This window comes from Lindgomyces ingoldianus, assembly GCF_010093535.1.
Source record: "Lindgomyces ingoldianus strain ATCC 200398 unplaced genomic scaffold BDR25scaffold_26, whole genome shotgun sequence".
In the NCBI taxonomy this organism is placed as follows: domain Eukaryota; kingdom Fungi; phylum Ascomycota; class Dothideomycetes; order Pleosporales; family Lindgomycetaceae; genus Lindgomyces; species Lindgomyces ingoldianus.
Window position 1 is genome coordinate 466,989 of NW_022985187.1, and position 14,251 is coordinate 481,239.

Sequence of the window (14,251 nt, forward strand, 5' to 3'; positions counted from 1 at the left end):
TGAAGGAAGAGCCGCAACGGGTATAGGGCACTAGCGCATGCCAAGAATTGTTATCGATAAATATATCCGACGTTCAAGACCTCTGGGGCATCCACTCCTGCCAAGCGCAGGTGATAAACCTTTCCATAACCTTTGCAGAGATTTGTTGTGAATAAAGTGGCAGAGAATCACTCTACTGTAACTGTCTACCCAGCGTAGGTCATTAAGTTTGCTCAGATACACCAAGTTTTGTCGAATTGTTGCCTTGAGCTGCCCCACCTACAACTTCCTCCAATACGCCTCATTTTCCTCTACAACCTCTTCCTCCTCTACAATCCCCAAGATGTCTTCTCCAGAGGTCTCTTCAGCTATAAAGGCTATTGAAACGGCGCCCGCAGCCGACAAACCCTCCCGCTACAATTCTCTCCTCCAGACCGTCCTTAAGACCAGCAACTCTAGCAATCTCGCTGCAAACCTGATTGCTTTCGCCAGCTCGCTTCTCGGAGACCCCCTCGGCATAGTTGCATCACGCCCGCTCCTCGCCGCCTTCGTCGAACAATTTCGTAAAGTCGAAGACGCAGATGTAAAGGTTGAGGTAGGGCAGCAAGTCCTGGACCTGCTCGCACCAAAGGTAGTCTCGTATGAAGAGCAGGATACCCAGATCAAAGAGATTCTTGCAGACGCATATGAGGCTCAAGAGGACTACCGGGGATCCGCCAAGATCCTGCAGACTATCACCCTCGACTCAAGTCAGCGGGCAGTTTCCAACGATGACAAGGCGAAGATCTGGGTTAGGATCGTGAGATGCTATCTAGAAGAGGAGGACCCGACCAGTGCGTTCACATACCTCAACAGGGTCAAGAATGTGATACACAGCGTGCAAGACAAGGAGACGCGGTTGATGTTCCAGCTCAGTCAAGCTCGCATCCACGATTCGCAGCGTGCCTTCTTGGACGCAAGCCAGGCGTACTATACCATAAGTCTCGAGACTGTGATCGCCGAAGAAGAGCGATTACATGGTCTATCTTCGGCCATTGTCTGCGCTGTGTTGGCGCCTGCTGGTCCGCAGCGTGCGAGGACTCTGGCAAAGCTGTACAAGGATGAGCGGGCGCACCAAGTGGAGGAATTCAGTATCCTGGAGAAAATGTTCCTCGACCGGCTTCTATCCCCTGCTGAAGTAAAGGCCTTCTCCGAGAAGCTTCAGCCACATCATCTAGCGAAGATGTCAGACGGATCCACCGTTCTCGACAAAGCCGTCCTCGAACACAACCTCCTCGGCGCCTCGAAGCTATACAACAACATTGGTATCGATCAACTAGGTGAACTTTTAGGCGTCGATGCAGACAGGGCCGAGGACTATGCAGCAAAGATGCTTGAGCAGGGCCGCTTGGCTGGATACATTGACCAGATTGATCGGCTAATCTTCTTTGAAGGCGAAGGCAGCGGTGAACGCAAGACGGGCCATGCGGAGAGGATCGTCGGGAAAGAGCTGAGGAAGTGGGATGCGAATGTTCAGGGATTGGCGGAAGAGGTGGAGAGGGTGACGACTATGATCCAGAACCAGTATCCGGTGAGTAATCCACGGACATCCTTCGTATACAGACCTAGATACTAATGTTGAATCTAGGAGTTCTATGCTACGCAGATGGTGCATTGAGTTGTGCTACATTGCATGGCGAGCATAGCAGCTAATCACGGATATAGGACTCCTTTCATGCACTGCGAACGACTGGAACGACAGGTGATTTCAGCACAAGAGGTTTGAAGCTGCGGTCTTTCGCTGAACGTCTGAAAGGACGGGGATCACGAAAGTAAGATACACAGGCCGCCAGCAAGCGTCTGATGTCTCTTACTTGCAGTATAGAAGGGGGATCATCCAAATATCTTAAACACAACAGAATGTTGGCCTCTCAGTGGTACAGAAGAGCGTGCATTCCAATTACTCAGCATTCAAATGTATAACATGCTATGCTTTCGCCATCCCATGACCCTTACACATATAATACAGACCCCTAGAGTCAATCCCATCCTGGGTCAAGAGCCTTAATCAACTTCCTCCTCCATAGGGTGCCCGGCAACCAAGTTCTCATACTCCTCTAAACTCCTGACTCGTATATCGCTTATCTTCAACACCGTATACCGGTGCTTGCTCTTCACTGTTTTGATATGTCTCTGTCTCCTCTTCGTCTTCTCCATCAACCGCATCGGTTCGCTTTCTATCCCCACCACCCGCGCTCGGCAAACGAACAACCTCTCATCTAGAAAATGTATCTTCTTGGGCATATCCCTTGTGCCCTTCACTGGCTCCGGTGCCTTAAGCGTATAGTCTCGCGACCCAATATGGGTTGCGCGATTAAGACGGAGGAGATCCCCTGGTTGTACTTTCGGCATCAGGAATGGGAGACGTACGGTATCGCCTTGTGTAAGTAGATATGGACGGCCGTGAATATGTATTGTAAGATAGTGCGATGGTTGAGAGTAGAGGAGCGGAAGGAGTTGGCGTATTGAAGGAGTTACAAGAGTTTGAACTTTGTCTTCTCTTGCATGAGGAGTTGGTTTTGAACTTGATGCAGACTGAAGGAGCTTTTTTGCATCGCCTGCGGAGTCTTGTATATTCTGTGCGGGGTCTTGAGAGGTGGGTTGTTCTGGTGTGTTGACCGTTTCGAGAGTGTGCGATACGGTGATATTTGCGCGGAAGGGCAGTAGAAATGTCGGCGGGAGTGAACATCGCATCTCTAGGAGAGACCTTCGGAGTGTTTGAGCTAGCAGTGCCATTGCGATGCGGGACAATGGTGGATATGCTGTTGGGAGACTTTTTCGATAGATATTGGATGAGGTTTGGCAATGAGTGACTAAGCCGAAATTAGTTAGTTACGTTAAGATTAGCGTGCCAAGATTTCGAATTGCTCTCACTGAACTTTCTGTAGCGGGCAAGCAACTCCGATATTAACGACTCTGCGTAAAACAGCGTCAAAATGCCTCAGAACGAGTACATCGAGCGCTGGCAAAAGCAGCATGGCAAGCGGTACTTTGTCCTCCCCTCCCCAATCCCCAACCTTCACCTAACCCATCTCGCAGCTTCGACTACGAGGAGCGAAAACGCAAGCGCCTCGCCCGTGAAGGCCACGATGCCTCTAATAAAGCGCAAAACCTGCGGGGTCTGCGCGCAAAGATGTACGCCGAGAAACGCCGGAAAGAAAAGATCCAGATGAAGAAGCAAATCCGGGCGCACGAAGAACGAAATCTAAAATCGAGCGAGCCCGCAGAGGAGAGCTCGACGGCACTGCCGCAGTATTTGCTGGATCGGAGTAATGAGAAGAATGCGAAGGCGCTGAGTAGTGCGATCAAGCAGAAGAGGAATGAGAAGGCGGCGAGATTTAGTGTGCCGTTGCCGAAAGTGAAGGGTATAAGCGAGGAGGAGATGTTTTCGGTCGTGAAGGTGAGCTTCGGTCGGTTGGAGGGAAGGGAGGGGAGGAAGTGGAGCTTGCTGACTGGTATATTTAGACTGGCAAGAAGACGCATAAGAAGAGCTGGAAACGAATGATAACGAAACCTACGTTCGTAGGACCTGGATTTACAAGACGGCCGGTCAAATATGAGGTATTGCGAAGAGCTCCTGTCCATATTTTTTGGCAGAACCGAACTAATTTACATTGTAGCGCTTTATTAGGCCTATGGGACTGCGATACAAGAAGGCTAATGTCACACATCCTGAACTCAATGTCACGGTTCAATTACCCATCATCAGTGTCAAGAAAAATCCTCAGAATCCGATGTACACGCAGTTGGGTGTATTAACCCGGGGAACGGTAAGCGTACTCACACTTCGCGGTCAAAGGATAATGCCGCTAACTGGGAGCACAGATCATCGAAGTCAATGTCAGTGAGCTGGGCCTCGTCACAGCGGGTGGTAAAGTTGTTTGGGGTAGATACGCGCAGATCACGAATAACCCGGAGAATGACGGCTGCCTCAACGCAGTTCTGCTAGTTTAGATCGTGGACGGTGACGGCACAAAGCTACGCATTTGGGATGGCGTTCGGCACTTGGGAGGATGCCAGGCATTATGGGGGAAATTGGGAGAGATTTTAATGGGAGCTCAAAATGATGAGCATACTCGGCTAGAGCGAAACATTCTGTGGCTAATCAAGTAACAAAAAAGGGATACCAATATAGATTCACTAAAGAAGAATAGGTTCACAAATAATCATAGCAAAACGCTAGAATCTGTGGAGAAGCTGGGAAGGCACTGCGTGCGGCTTTGAAGTGAACCTTCACGGTTCCCATCATTGGGATTGCAACGCTTTCCCTCTTTTATACGCTTCACTCTCTCTAACAGCTTGTGTATATTCACTGCATGCAACCGAAGTGTTTACTGATATCTTGATGTGCATGATACATCCACGCTTTCATGGCCTAATTTTCTTAAGGTACCAAATTACTTTAACTTGTTAGCTCTCTACAAGTTTGAAAGTTCTTATATACTCGAGATGCTTTATTAAAATTTGCTTTTAAGGGTGATTTACGAATTATAGAGGCGAGCAAGATGCCCATAAGTTAGTTTCTTCAATTTCACCCCACCAGACAGCAACCTCACCGCTACAACCCAAAAAATTTAAAATAAAATAAAATAAATTCGAAGACATACGACAGCCTAGATTCGCTGGTGGTCACCCACCCAACTACTAACAGGCCGCTACAAGACTTAAGTACAATTGATCGAACGGGAAATTATGTTTTGCTTTTGCTTGTGCTATGGCCGTATGTGGTTGATTTGCTGACCCTCTGAGTATATAACACGACCTTACATACCAACTGAAGCCATAATCACAACTATTAGATTTCTTCCCTTGAAACTAAAAGATAGATATTGAGCAAATATTTAGACTCTTTTATATAAAGTTTAATCCCCGTCCTAGAAGCTAGCCCATGCCAATAAACCATTTATCTCCCTCATTATACACTCTCTAACTCAAATGCTCTTAGCAAACAACACCCCTGGCTGCCCCGACGCACCATTATAACTAAAACAACTGTACCAATTCTTCAAGAAGCTGTCCCCAATTATATTAAAGTTCGCTACGGGTGGATTCATTGTCACACCTACATCCGCTTGCAGAATACTGCTCAGACACAACACAGCCGAAGGGTTAGCTTCCGCGGCTTTCACCCGGGAGATGAGAGGCGCATGATTGAGAAGGGTAGCGAAAGATATGTCAATGGTGCCGATGGTCATGTCTTTGCTGTTCATGACAAGGTCTTGACCCGCAAATGTGAGCGCGATTTGGGTTTTGGAGTCGCATGGAATGGCTGGTGTTGTTAGTTTGGGATCTAGGAGGATGAGAGCTACGGAAAGAAGATCGCACCATAGGCAATCAACTCCAACGACCCTGTTGATCCAAGAGGAACTGGGATTCCTCCTATAGCTTCATTAATCGGAACTGCGTACGCAGGTGAGGCGACAACAGCCGTGGTTCCAGTGTCGATAATCGCATCTCCTGGAATAGCGACGGGTATATCTCCCGCCTTGACGCCATCAATGGCAACACGCCAGTAATCTTGCTTCTTGAGTGGCACTGTGGTAAATGTTCCGGTGAATTTGGAGGGATTCCGTCCACCGATGGTCATCTCAGACGTGGAACCGCTGTTATCCGAGCAGCGGCCAAGATAGAAGCAAAATTCCTTTGATGAAATCTTGTTCTCCGCGATCAGTCTCTCGACGAATGTCGGTTGCTTTGCATTTGCTAATTTCGAGAAAGCCTGCTCTTGTTGTCAGCCTCAAAAAACGTTTTCTCCTATGACGGAGCACCACCTCAGCCCTAAACGAGGGCTGAAAGAGGGATTCACTATGCCACCCCGTTAGAAGCGGCAGTTGAAACGAGTACTTTTGTCGTCAACTCTCCGTCTTGCACACCTGCATGGTTTAGGAAAGGTGATACACATACCATCCCCATCAACCCATCCGACTGTGAATTACTGAACCCTTTCGCTTGCAACAATGCAATCACATTTGTATCTGTCGCAGTTAAGTTTCCTACTGTAACTGTGTCGAGATAGTTCTTCCCTGTAACGGCTCCTGAGCCGTAGGTAACAGACGTTGTATTCCCTAGGTCTCTCCCTGCGCCATCGTACTTCGAAGATCCCGCACAGCCCTGCTGGGTTCCGCAAGCCGAACCCGGCACAAAAAAATCTGCGGACCCAGTATCGAAGTCAATCGTAAACGTTTTATCCCTGATCTTAATCGGTCCGTAGTACAAAAGATCGTTTCCACCATTGGCGCATTGGTCCACGAGCGGGACTGGTGATTGCCGTCTTGACAGTGTGCCATCGAGACCAGGGTATGGAGCTATGTAGCTTCCAACGTTGTACTTCTTGAGTGTGTTATTGAAGACTGTGAGGACTTCTGGAAGGACGCGTCCGGATTCAGAGACTATGGCACGGCGTCGACTTGTGAGGTGGATGCTGCCGGAGGAGGAAGAGCTCTGGGTCGGCAAGGCTGTGACCCAAGTAGCAAGGGAAACGAGATAGAGATGCTGCCACATAATCCTTGAGTGTTTCCGCAATCTAGCTGTCCAGAAGGTGCCGAAGTCGTGGCCGCATGCAACAAGATCGAAGCGCACCCATAGTGATTGATTGTGCTTTTATATGGTATGAAGGTAGGTGAGTTCCCTATCATCGTGCACAATACCCAGAAGCTGAATCCATATCGGGGCACAACAGTGCTCTGCCTTGGCATCTAGGTATGAAATGGTGTGAATGGCAGATCGACTGTCCTTCGAGCTCACATCCTCCAACGCTTTAGAGTCTAAAAGTTCCGCAAATTTGATGTCATTTATATTAACATTCATAACTGCAGAGTAGCACACTCGTGCGTCTGCACTGTAGATAGGATTTTCGTGGCGTCCCTAAGTCAGGTAATTAGCCTAAACACGCAATCTAAGCGGACATACCACAGGCCTGCCGCTCGAGGCTATTGGAGTTTCAACGATGCTTCCGACAGACACGGGCTCGAGGATTCCAACATTTGTGTAAGACCGAGATGCGGAGAAGGCTTTAGATGGCATTTGGTCGACTACTGGCCCACTAAATCAACTGCCGAAAGCTTGTGTTATGGACCATGAGTATGTGAACCGATGTGGGTTTGATTATCACTGCAAGGGATTGGCAAAGCCCCTTCTGCAAACCTCGAGGCAAAAAAGAATAAAAGGTGACAGACTTTTGGCGCAAAGTAACGATGGAATGAAAGGGTATCTTATTAACCAACCTACTCCAATCCAACCATGCAAGAAAGCCTTCTATCCCGTTTTTATAGTACTAAGATGGTGTGCTCTTTGGATCACCTTTCCCAGGCATATGAGAATTTAAGAACTCTTCTACCCAGTCTTCCACGTTATCGGCTTTATGAGTGAGCCATTCCCACCACGATTCTGAAGTGCTTGATGATGCTGGTGGTGCGCTTGTAGTTGGGGTTGTGACTGGGGGTATTTGCAGAAAAGAAGACATAGGGTCATCAAGCCCTGAGGCTGACGTTGCCAGGCTTGCAAACGAGGTAAGGACAGTGGAAGCTAAAATGCTTGATGTTTCTACTGGATCTGCCGGTGTTACGTTGGGAGGCGTTTCCGGATCCGTATGTAGACCTACTGGCTTTAGAGGTAGGCGAAGCGTTCCGTTGTTTGGCATTGGCTCGATTCCAATTGTGTCACAGATAATGTTGTAGAGTTCGATATTTTCTGGGGAGTCTATTAGAGGTATGAAATGACAGGATATGTTAAATGACTTACGGAACGGTTCAACGCGACTGTTGGCCTCATGAGGGAAAGCAGGCCCTCTCGCGACGAAGATGGCTCTCATGAGCGGGTGCTCATGATCGTAGCCATGGAGGCCGCGTGGATGATATACGTCTCCATTCTCTCTTCCCTTCTCAACATCAAATTCATCCTTGGTAACAATGGCCCATCCTGTCTTTGGAACAATCCAGAGTGGCGCGATGCGTTCATTGTTGGAGAAGTGATATCGCTTGGGCATATCCTTGTCCCGGAGGTATACTTCAATATTGGGATTTCTCTTCGCCTTGTCGATAAGTTGCTGGTGTAAGCGGTCGAGATCCTCGGGCCGTTTAGGTCTCAGTCCGTAAAGGGGCCAACCATCAATATGCTCCAAGTCGTTAGGATCAATGAGATCTTCCAGTTGAATGAGCCTTGAAACATCCGTCGTGGCCATGCCATGGTCTGATACGACGACTACGTTGACAATCTCAGTTAAATTGCGCTCTTGAAGGCCATGGAGGATAGATTCAAGCATAGCGTCGGCGTTTCTGATGGTTTGTCGTATTTCAGTGCTATTTGGGCCATATTTGTGCCCATCTCCATCGACATTGGGTACGTAAGCGGCAATTAACTGAGGTCGTGGTTGGTCTAGTCTAGTGGGCGTATCTAATGGTCCGGGCAGGTCGAGGAGACCTAGGATACGATCGACTTTCAAAGGCAATACCTCTGAGCCGTTATACTTGTCCACGTATGCAGGCTCTATGTGGCTGATATGTGCTTCAGATCCAGGCCACATATGTACCGCAGCTCGGACGTTCTGCCTCTCTGCAGTTACCCAAAGAGGTTCACCTCCCCACCAGAAGGGCTGCAAGCTCTTCTCTGGCTCCGTATAATAAAACTCTTTATTAAGAGACGGATCCCAAAATGTGTTCCCGACTATCCCATGAGCCTCGGGATATAAACCGGTGGCCATGGTGTAATGATTCGGGAAGGTAACGCTCGGAAAGCTGGGCAACATATACTTGGGTGATATTCCGTTCTGGATGAACCGATTCAGAGTGGGTGTGAGACCACGGTAAAGGAAGTCGGCGCGGAAGCCATCGAGAGATATTAGGATAGTCGTAGGGGCGAAGAGAGAAGTTCCATTGGATAACATCAGCGCCGCAGCCGTGGGGTGGGAGGGTTTGGAGACTCGGTACGCAACGAAAAAGAGGACTAGGAAGAGCACCATAATGCAGACATATATGATGATCCTGCGCCATATACGTGTTCGGCGTGCCTATGTATCTTGTTAGACGAGTTCGCATGGTGATGCTAATCGGACATGCCTTTCTCTGTACTATTGTTGCTGACAACCTCTGCTCATCGGATTCCGACGAGCCTCTCGACAGGCTTTGATCTGACACCCCAACACCTTCTTCCATTTCATACATGAGCGCACTCGCTTCGCCATTGCGGCCTTTCTTGCCACGTTGATTGGAGTCGCCGTCAGGCTTCGTTGGCTCCCTTTTCCCAATCTTGACACCTTTCTTACTGAATATGCCTGCTATCCCCTCATTCTTCGTCAGTAACCTTTCCCTTTCATCTTCCGACTCTAGTATATCGTGTCCGGGCTCTGAGAGCTCCGTGGAGGGTCTGCCGTGGCTGTAGCCGTCATCGTCGGCGTGGTCGTAGAGGGTCCGCTCATCCGTGCTGTATGTATCTGACCCAGTGATTGTGCTGGCTTCTTCGTTCGGCATCTTGGGCATAGCACGAGAAGAATCGAATAACTGCTTACATTGCCAGTTAGAAAGAGTGTGGGAGGCGTGGCTAGTATTCGTTTGCAAGGTGAGGTAACCGCCTCATCAGCAACTGCATTGTCTTGGCATCCGTGGTTTCAGCAAAACCCCAACTCCTTGCTTGTGCACATTATAAGCCGGATCTTCACCAATCACTTTGGGGAGGGATTTTCACATTCACACGTTTCAGCCTATTTTATTATTGAATAATGGACTTTGGAATGTGGAAGAAACAGTTTGACCATCGCAGCTAGTAAATCGCGGCAATAGACCGGCTCCATTTCAAGGATGAGCGTAAGTATTCAAAGTCTCCGCCTTTGGTGCTCCCTGCTTAGTATTATCCCACGATCACCACGGTATCCTCCGCGTCGAGCCATCTTGAACCTGAGCCAGAGACCATTCCCTTGCTACACAGCCAGAGATAAAGCCACATGTGTTCAACGACTTCGCCCCAGCAATAAAGTCGAGCCTGTCCGAGTCCCACTGGCATCTGTTGGACCTTGCTTGTGGCTCCTGGTAGTTCTCGGTGGAGAGTCACGCCCCAGCCAAACCTGCCGCTACGAACGTGATCACACAGAGATGACCAGAAGTCATATTGTATCTTCAGGGGCCAACTTACGCACTCAACTAGCCAGTACCCACGCTCGTCATTGTCCACTGGCCGCAATGTTTTCGATGGCTTGAAGCGTCTTGGGTTTTGTTGCTTTATTGCCTCTAGGTATTTTGTGACTTGTGATGGTAACGAGACCGGACATTCCACAGATACCTTTGGCGCTGGGGGGAATGCTTCGAAAGGTAAAGTGCGAAATTCCAGGCACCTAGTTGGCGCTGTGCCATCCAAAGTACCGCCGATTGAGGCATGGGCGTTGTTCTGAAATGGGTTTACAGAATCATAAGCGCTGGTAGGGATGGTAGGGCTCTGTTGAACATCGCTCTCAACCCTTGATGTAGTTGGCAAATCTAGAGAGGCTGTCTTTAGGCTTGGGTGTGCCGGGTCCCGGTCTCGACCAAACAACGTAGTCGGGGACTTTGGCAGGGAAGGGCGAAGCGAGGTAACAGTCTTGACAGGAAACGACGAATGCGTTTCGTCTTCCGATGTATCTTCGGAGGTGATTGAACCTCCATCGTATATCTGGCTTTCGATAGCGTGGGCCGCCAGCTGTGAGTCCTCAATGAAAGAACTACTCTTGTTCCTAGAAGTAGGAATCCCGGTAGGCGATGGAGGTGCGGAGATGGCACTTAGCCCTGGATCGTTCTGTCTTTTCCATTTGGCGTGAAGCCGTTCCAACTGCTCGAGTCTACTCCTAGGTAGAATCGAATCTTCGTTCGGGTTGAAGGAGAATTGATGTCGTTGATTAGAGCCTTTGGAGTCCCTTCCAGACGACATATGGGAAGGGAGACTGCCGTATGATTCATCGCTAGTGGTGAGGGGGGGGTTCACGAGCCCTCCGGGGTCGTCGCCGCGCTCGTGACGCCCACATCCAACGAGCTCACAGGGTTCAAAGTCGAAATAAGCATCGATCAAGGAGCGATACAAGTCATCGTCCTGACGCGTTGCTGGTGCAGAAATGTGCACCAGTATCTCGTCCATTTTTGTCCAGTCTACCTAATGGTAAGCAGAGTAAAACGGCCATTGTATTGCATCTGAGCACATATAGTTCTACTCGTAGCAATGCCCAAAGCCGCAAGGGGACTGTGATGCGAAGGGAGGAGGCGAGAGGTCACAGAACGCCTTCACTCGTGGGTTGCGGGGCTCGGGATCTCCCGACACGCCAAGATTTTCCCGCGCACTTGAAGATCGATATTGCACGGCGACACCACAACCTACTACAACGACACCATGGCGCCCGCGTCTCTTCTGGATCTTGTGTCGGCGTTGCCCAGCAATGATGGCTGGGGCCCTCCGGCCTCGACCGAGACGATGCTGGACGGCGTGCCCTTCCAGCCATACTCGAAAGCAGACAAACTCGGCCGCATGGCAGACTGGACCGAGGGCAAAGATCGGGATAGGGGGGGACGCCAGCAGTTCGGGCGTAACTACAGAGGTACATATCTGCTTCTTTTTCTTCTCGTTTGCCTCCCTGTTTTGCGCAACTGACCACGACCACGCAGATCAGCAAGTCTATGGCGCAAACCAAGCGACCAACCCCTTCGCTATCCAAGCCGCCGAAGAAGAGGCGACTTTCTCCGTTGTAGACAATACTCGAACTTCCGCTAGAGGCCGGGGATTTGGCAGGGGAGGCGGTACCGTCTTCCGTGGTCGGGGACAGCGGGGTGGACAGGCGCAGCGAGGTGGGCGGGGCACCTTCCAGCGGGTTGGTGGCGGTCGCGGACAGCAGTACGACAACCGTGGTGGGCGAGGCGGCAGAGGGGGGCGGCGGTTCGGATGGAGGGACGACAAACCCCAGCGCAACCGTGATGCATCCGTCCAAGTCAAGCCGGATTGGTCTGTCCTGGAGGAGATTGATTTCGCTCGTCTGGCGAAGCTAAACCTCGACACTGGCGAAGGCGAGGATATCGACAGCTATGGATTCTTGTTCTACTACGACCGAAGTTACGACAAGCAACCTGGCGCCAAAACATCTGAGCGGAAACTCAATGTCCTGGAACGGGCAGCCTACAACGTCACCACATCGAGCGATCCTATTATGCAAGAGCTGGCGGAGAAGGATGAGGCAACGATATTTGCCACCGACAACATCTTGTCCATGCTGATGTGCGCCACGAAGTCTGTCTACTCGTGGGATTTGGTCATAACACGGCGAGGGAACAAAGTCTTCATTGACAAGCGAGACAGCTCCAATCTGGATATGGTTACGGTGAACGAGAATGCAACGGATGCCCCTCTAGAGATCTCAGAGGGCAACAAGGATTCTATGAATAGTCCTGGTGCCCTCATGCTGGAGGCTACCCACATCAACAACGTCTTCCCCCTGCAGGTCGTCCTCGAGTCGCAGACATCAAAGCTCAGCATGCCCCACGAGCATCCATTCTACAACGAGGAAGTAGAGACAGATCCGCCAGCCTCAAAAGCGTACAGGTACCGCCGTTTCGATCTTTCATTAGAGCGAGACGAAGAGCCACTCAACTTGATCGTCCGAACCGAGCTTGATGCAGTTGTAAAGAACAACATCAATGGCGAAGATCAATACATGACGATCAAGGCTCTTAACGAATTCGACAATAAGGCACAGGGCAGCGGTGGTGCTTTGGATTGGCGAACAAAATTGGCAAGTCAAAGGGGTGCTGTCCTCGCTACTGAGATGAAGAACAACAGCTGCAAGTTGGCTAGGTGGGCAGTTCAGAGCATTCTGGCAAAGGCGGACACCATGAAGCTAGGGTATGCGCTTAACCTCTGCCATATGCACGCAAACATCTAATATTTGGTAGATTCGTCTCTCGAACAAACCCCAAGAACAACAACGACCATGTCATTCTTGGCGTCCTCACAAACAAGCCGCGTGACTTTGCCAACCAGATGGCTCTGAACCTCAACAATGGCTGGGGCATTGTCCGCACCATCGTTGATATGTGTCTCAAGATGGATGAGGGCAAGTACGTCCTGGTGAAGGATCCGAACAAACCTGTGCTTAGACTGTACTCGGTACCGGATAATACCTTCGAGGAGGATGTTGAAGAGAGTGCAGTGGCGGAAGAGGATGGTGAGGAGTAAACTGACGAAGGAGAATCGCAACACGAGATTGGTTTGGTAGATTGATAATCCGATAGACAGCGAGTATCACTCGCCATGCTCAAGCATGACTAAAGAAAAGACAATATGACTGAAGACCAATTCATATCCTTTCAAAGCTTCGGAGCGTTGGCAAGTGCCTCCAGTGCAGACTTGTTGGCCAGGTTCCTATCAACAAGCCATGTAATGTAGTCATGTAGCCACGACTGGCAATTCCGACCCTGGTATACAAATTAGATTCTATACAAGTTTTTTCGCACTTGATTCCATGTCTGCCTACTCACTCCAAAAGGATCCAACGGCCTCGGACTGCACCCTGGAGGATCTACCCTCTTCGCTTCCATCTCTAGTCTATCCTTCGGCTCTACATCCTCACTCATCATCCCATCTCCCGGCGTGTCTACTACTAAATTATCTTCCACATCCACGATGGGCACTAGTTCGAACTTTCTAGGTTCGTCATCCAGATTGTAGTTTCGCCGGAAGCGCAGGCCGTACCCAGAAAAGGGAGTCCCAACTGCGTCGAAGGTCTTTCCGATTCGTGAATTAGTGAGAGAGGGTATGAAGAGAGCCCAGTGAGCGGGCACTTTGCCGTGGCTGATGTTGGAGAAGCCGCCGGGATAGGTTACGAGGTAGAGGGTGCGGGGCATTCTGGGATTAGAGAGGTGGGATCGAAATTAGGGCAATTGGGTGAAGATTATAGAAGAGCTAGGAGTGACTGCTAAAAATTGACAAGTTCAAACATAGGGCTAGGCTTCTGGTGGAATTTATGTAGTTGTTGTTGCCGGATACTATGGTTTGTTCCCATAGTGACTAGGGTAAGGATTTGATTTTCAGAGCCAAGACCGTAGCCTCCTGATCATGGACAAGAACTTGAAGATTCTCGTGGGGATGAGGCAAAGATGGTGACTAGTAAATCCTGAAGGGGTGGCACGAAGCAAGGTATTTGGGTTATGAGAAACGTGTATTTGAAGGCTGTCATGGTTTCTAAAGATCTGCGTAGTCAAACTCTTTGACTCGTATGTAACTACCCCACCAG

The 14,251-nt window shown here is 49.8% G+C and overlaps 8 protein-coding genes across 8 annotated transcripts; 3 read left to right on the forward strand and 5 right to left on the reverse strand.

Moving 5' to 3' along the window:
- The first annotated feature begins 105 nt into the window (after nt 1-105).
- Nucleotides 106-1,923, forward strand: BDR25DRAFT_344426 (COP9 signalosome-like protein complex subunit 4). The gene is made up of 2 exons (XM_033693940.1): nt 106-1,549; nt 1,607-1,923. Exons 1-2 carry the CDS (start codon nt 323-325, stop codon nt 1,634-1,636), a joined length of 1,257 nt encoding a protein of 418 aa, XP_033544967.1. The 5' UTR covers nt 106-322; the 3' UTR covers nt 1,637-1,923.
- Nucleotides 1,830-2,774, reverse strand: BDR25DRAFT_57903 (uncharacterized protein). The gene has a single exon (XM_033698774.1). It carries the CDS (start codon nt 2,752-2,754, stop codon nt 2,023-2,025), a length of 732 nt encoding a protein of 243 aa, XP_033544968.1. The 5' UTR covers nt 2,755-2,774; the 3' UTR covers nt 1,830-2,022.
- Nucleotides 2,775-2,913: 139 nt separating this feature from the next.
- Nucleotides 2,914-4,167, forward strand: BDR25DRAFT_290727 (ribosome biogenesis protein NSA2). The gene is made up of 5 exons (XM_033688538.1): nt 2,914-3,004; nt 3,058-3,418; nt 3,484-3,579; nt 3,639-3,788; nt 3,844-4,167. The coding sequence occupies exons 1-5, from the start codon at nt 2,955-2,957 to the stop codon at nt 3,970-3,972; spliced, it is 786 nt and encodes a 261-aa protein (XP_033544969.1). The 5' UTR covers nt 2,914-2,954; the 3' UTR covers nt 3,973-4,167.
- A 752-nt stretch (nt 4,168-4,919) lies between these two features.
- Nucleotides 4,920-6,640, reverse strand: BDR25DRAFT_290730 (acid protease). The gene is made up of 3 exons (XM_033688539.1): nt 5,923-6,640; nt 5,344-5,737; nt 4,920-5,287 (listed from the first exon to the last, which is right to left on the reverse strand). The coding sequence occupies exons 1-3, from the start codon at nt 6,517-6,519 to the stop codon at nt 4,950-4,952; spliced, it is 1,329 nt and encodes a 442-aa protein (XP_033544970.1). The 5' UTR covers nt 6,520-6,640; the 3' UTR covers nt 4,920-4,949.
- Nucleotides 6,641-7,244: 604 nt separating this feature from the next.
- On the reverse strand, nt 7,245-9,595 carry BDR25DRAFT_290732 (Phosphodiest-domain-containing protein). Its single transcript, XM_033688540.1, has 3 exons — nt 9,072-9,595; nt 7,759-9,022; nt 7,245-7,707 (listed from the first exon to the last, which is right to left on the reverse strand). The coding sequence occupies exons 1-3, from the start codon at nt 9,489-9,491 to the stop codon at nt 7,292-7,294; spliced, it is 2,100 nt and encodes a 699-aa protein (XP_033544971.1). The 5' UTR covers nt 9,492-9,595; the 3' UTR covers nt 7,245-7,291.
- Nucleotides 9,596-9,751: 156 nt separating this feature from the next.
- BDR25DRAFT_290734 (uncharacterized protein) lies at nt 9,752-11,112 on the reverse strand (the record flags this gene model as incomplete). The annotated part of the gene is made up of 2 exons (XM_033688541.1): nt 9,752-10,392; nt 10,450-11,112. 2 exons carry the CDS (start codon nt 11,110-11,112, stop codon nt 9,859-9,861), a joined length of 1,197 nt encoding a protein of 398 aa, XP_033544972.1. The 3' UTR covers nt 9,752-9,858.
- A 226-nt stretch (nt 11,113-11,338) lies between these two features.
- BDR25DRAFT_335526 (eukaryotic translation initiation factor 3 subunit D) lies at nt 11,339-13,312 on the forward strand. The gene is made up of 3 exons (XM_033693021.1): nt 11,339-11,566; nt 11,634-12,861; nt 12,912-13,312. Exons 1-3 carry the CDS (start codon nt 11,362-11,364, stop codon nt 13,192-13,194), a joined length of 1,716 nt encoding a protein of 571 aa, XP_033544973.1. The 5' UTR covers nt 11,339-11,361; the 3' UTR covers nt 13,195-13,312.
- On the reverse strand, nt 13,260-13,966 carry BDR25DRAFT_57925 (uncharacterized protein). The gene is made up of 2 exons (XM_033698775.1): nt 13,497-13,966; nt 13,260-13,433 (listed from the first exon to the last, which is right to left on the reverse strand). Exons 1-2 carry the CDS (start codon nt 13,860-13,862, stop codon nt 13,326-13,328), a joined length of 474 nt encoding a protein of 157 aa, XP_033544974.1. The 5' UTR covers nt 13,863-13,966; the 3' UTR covers nt 13,260-13,325.
- Between the last annotated feature and the right edge of the window lie 285 nt (nt 13,967-14,251).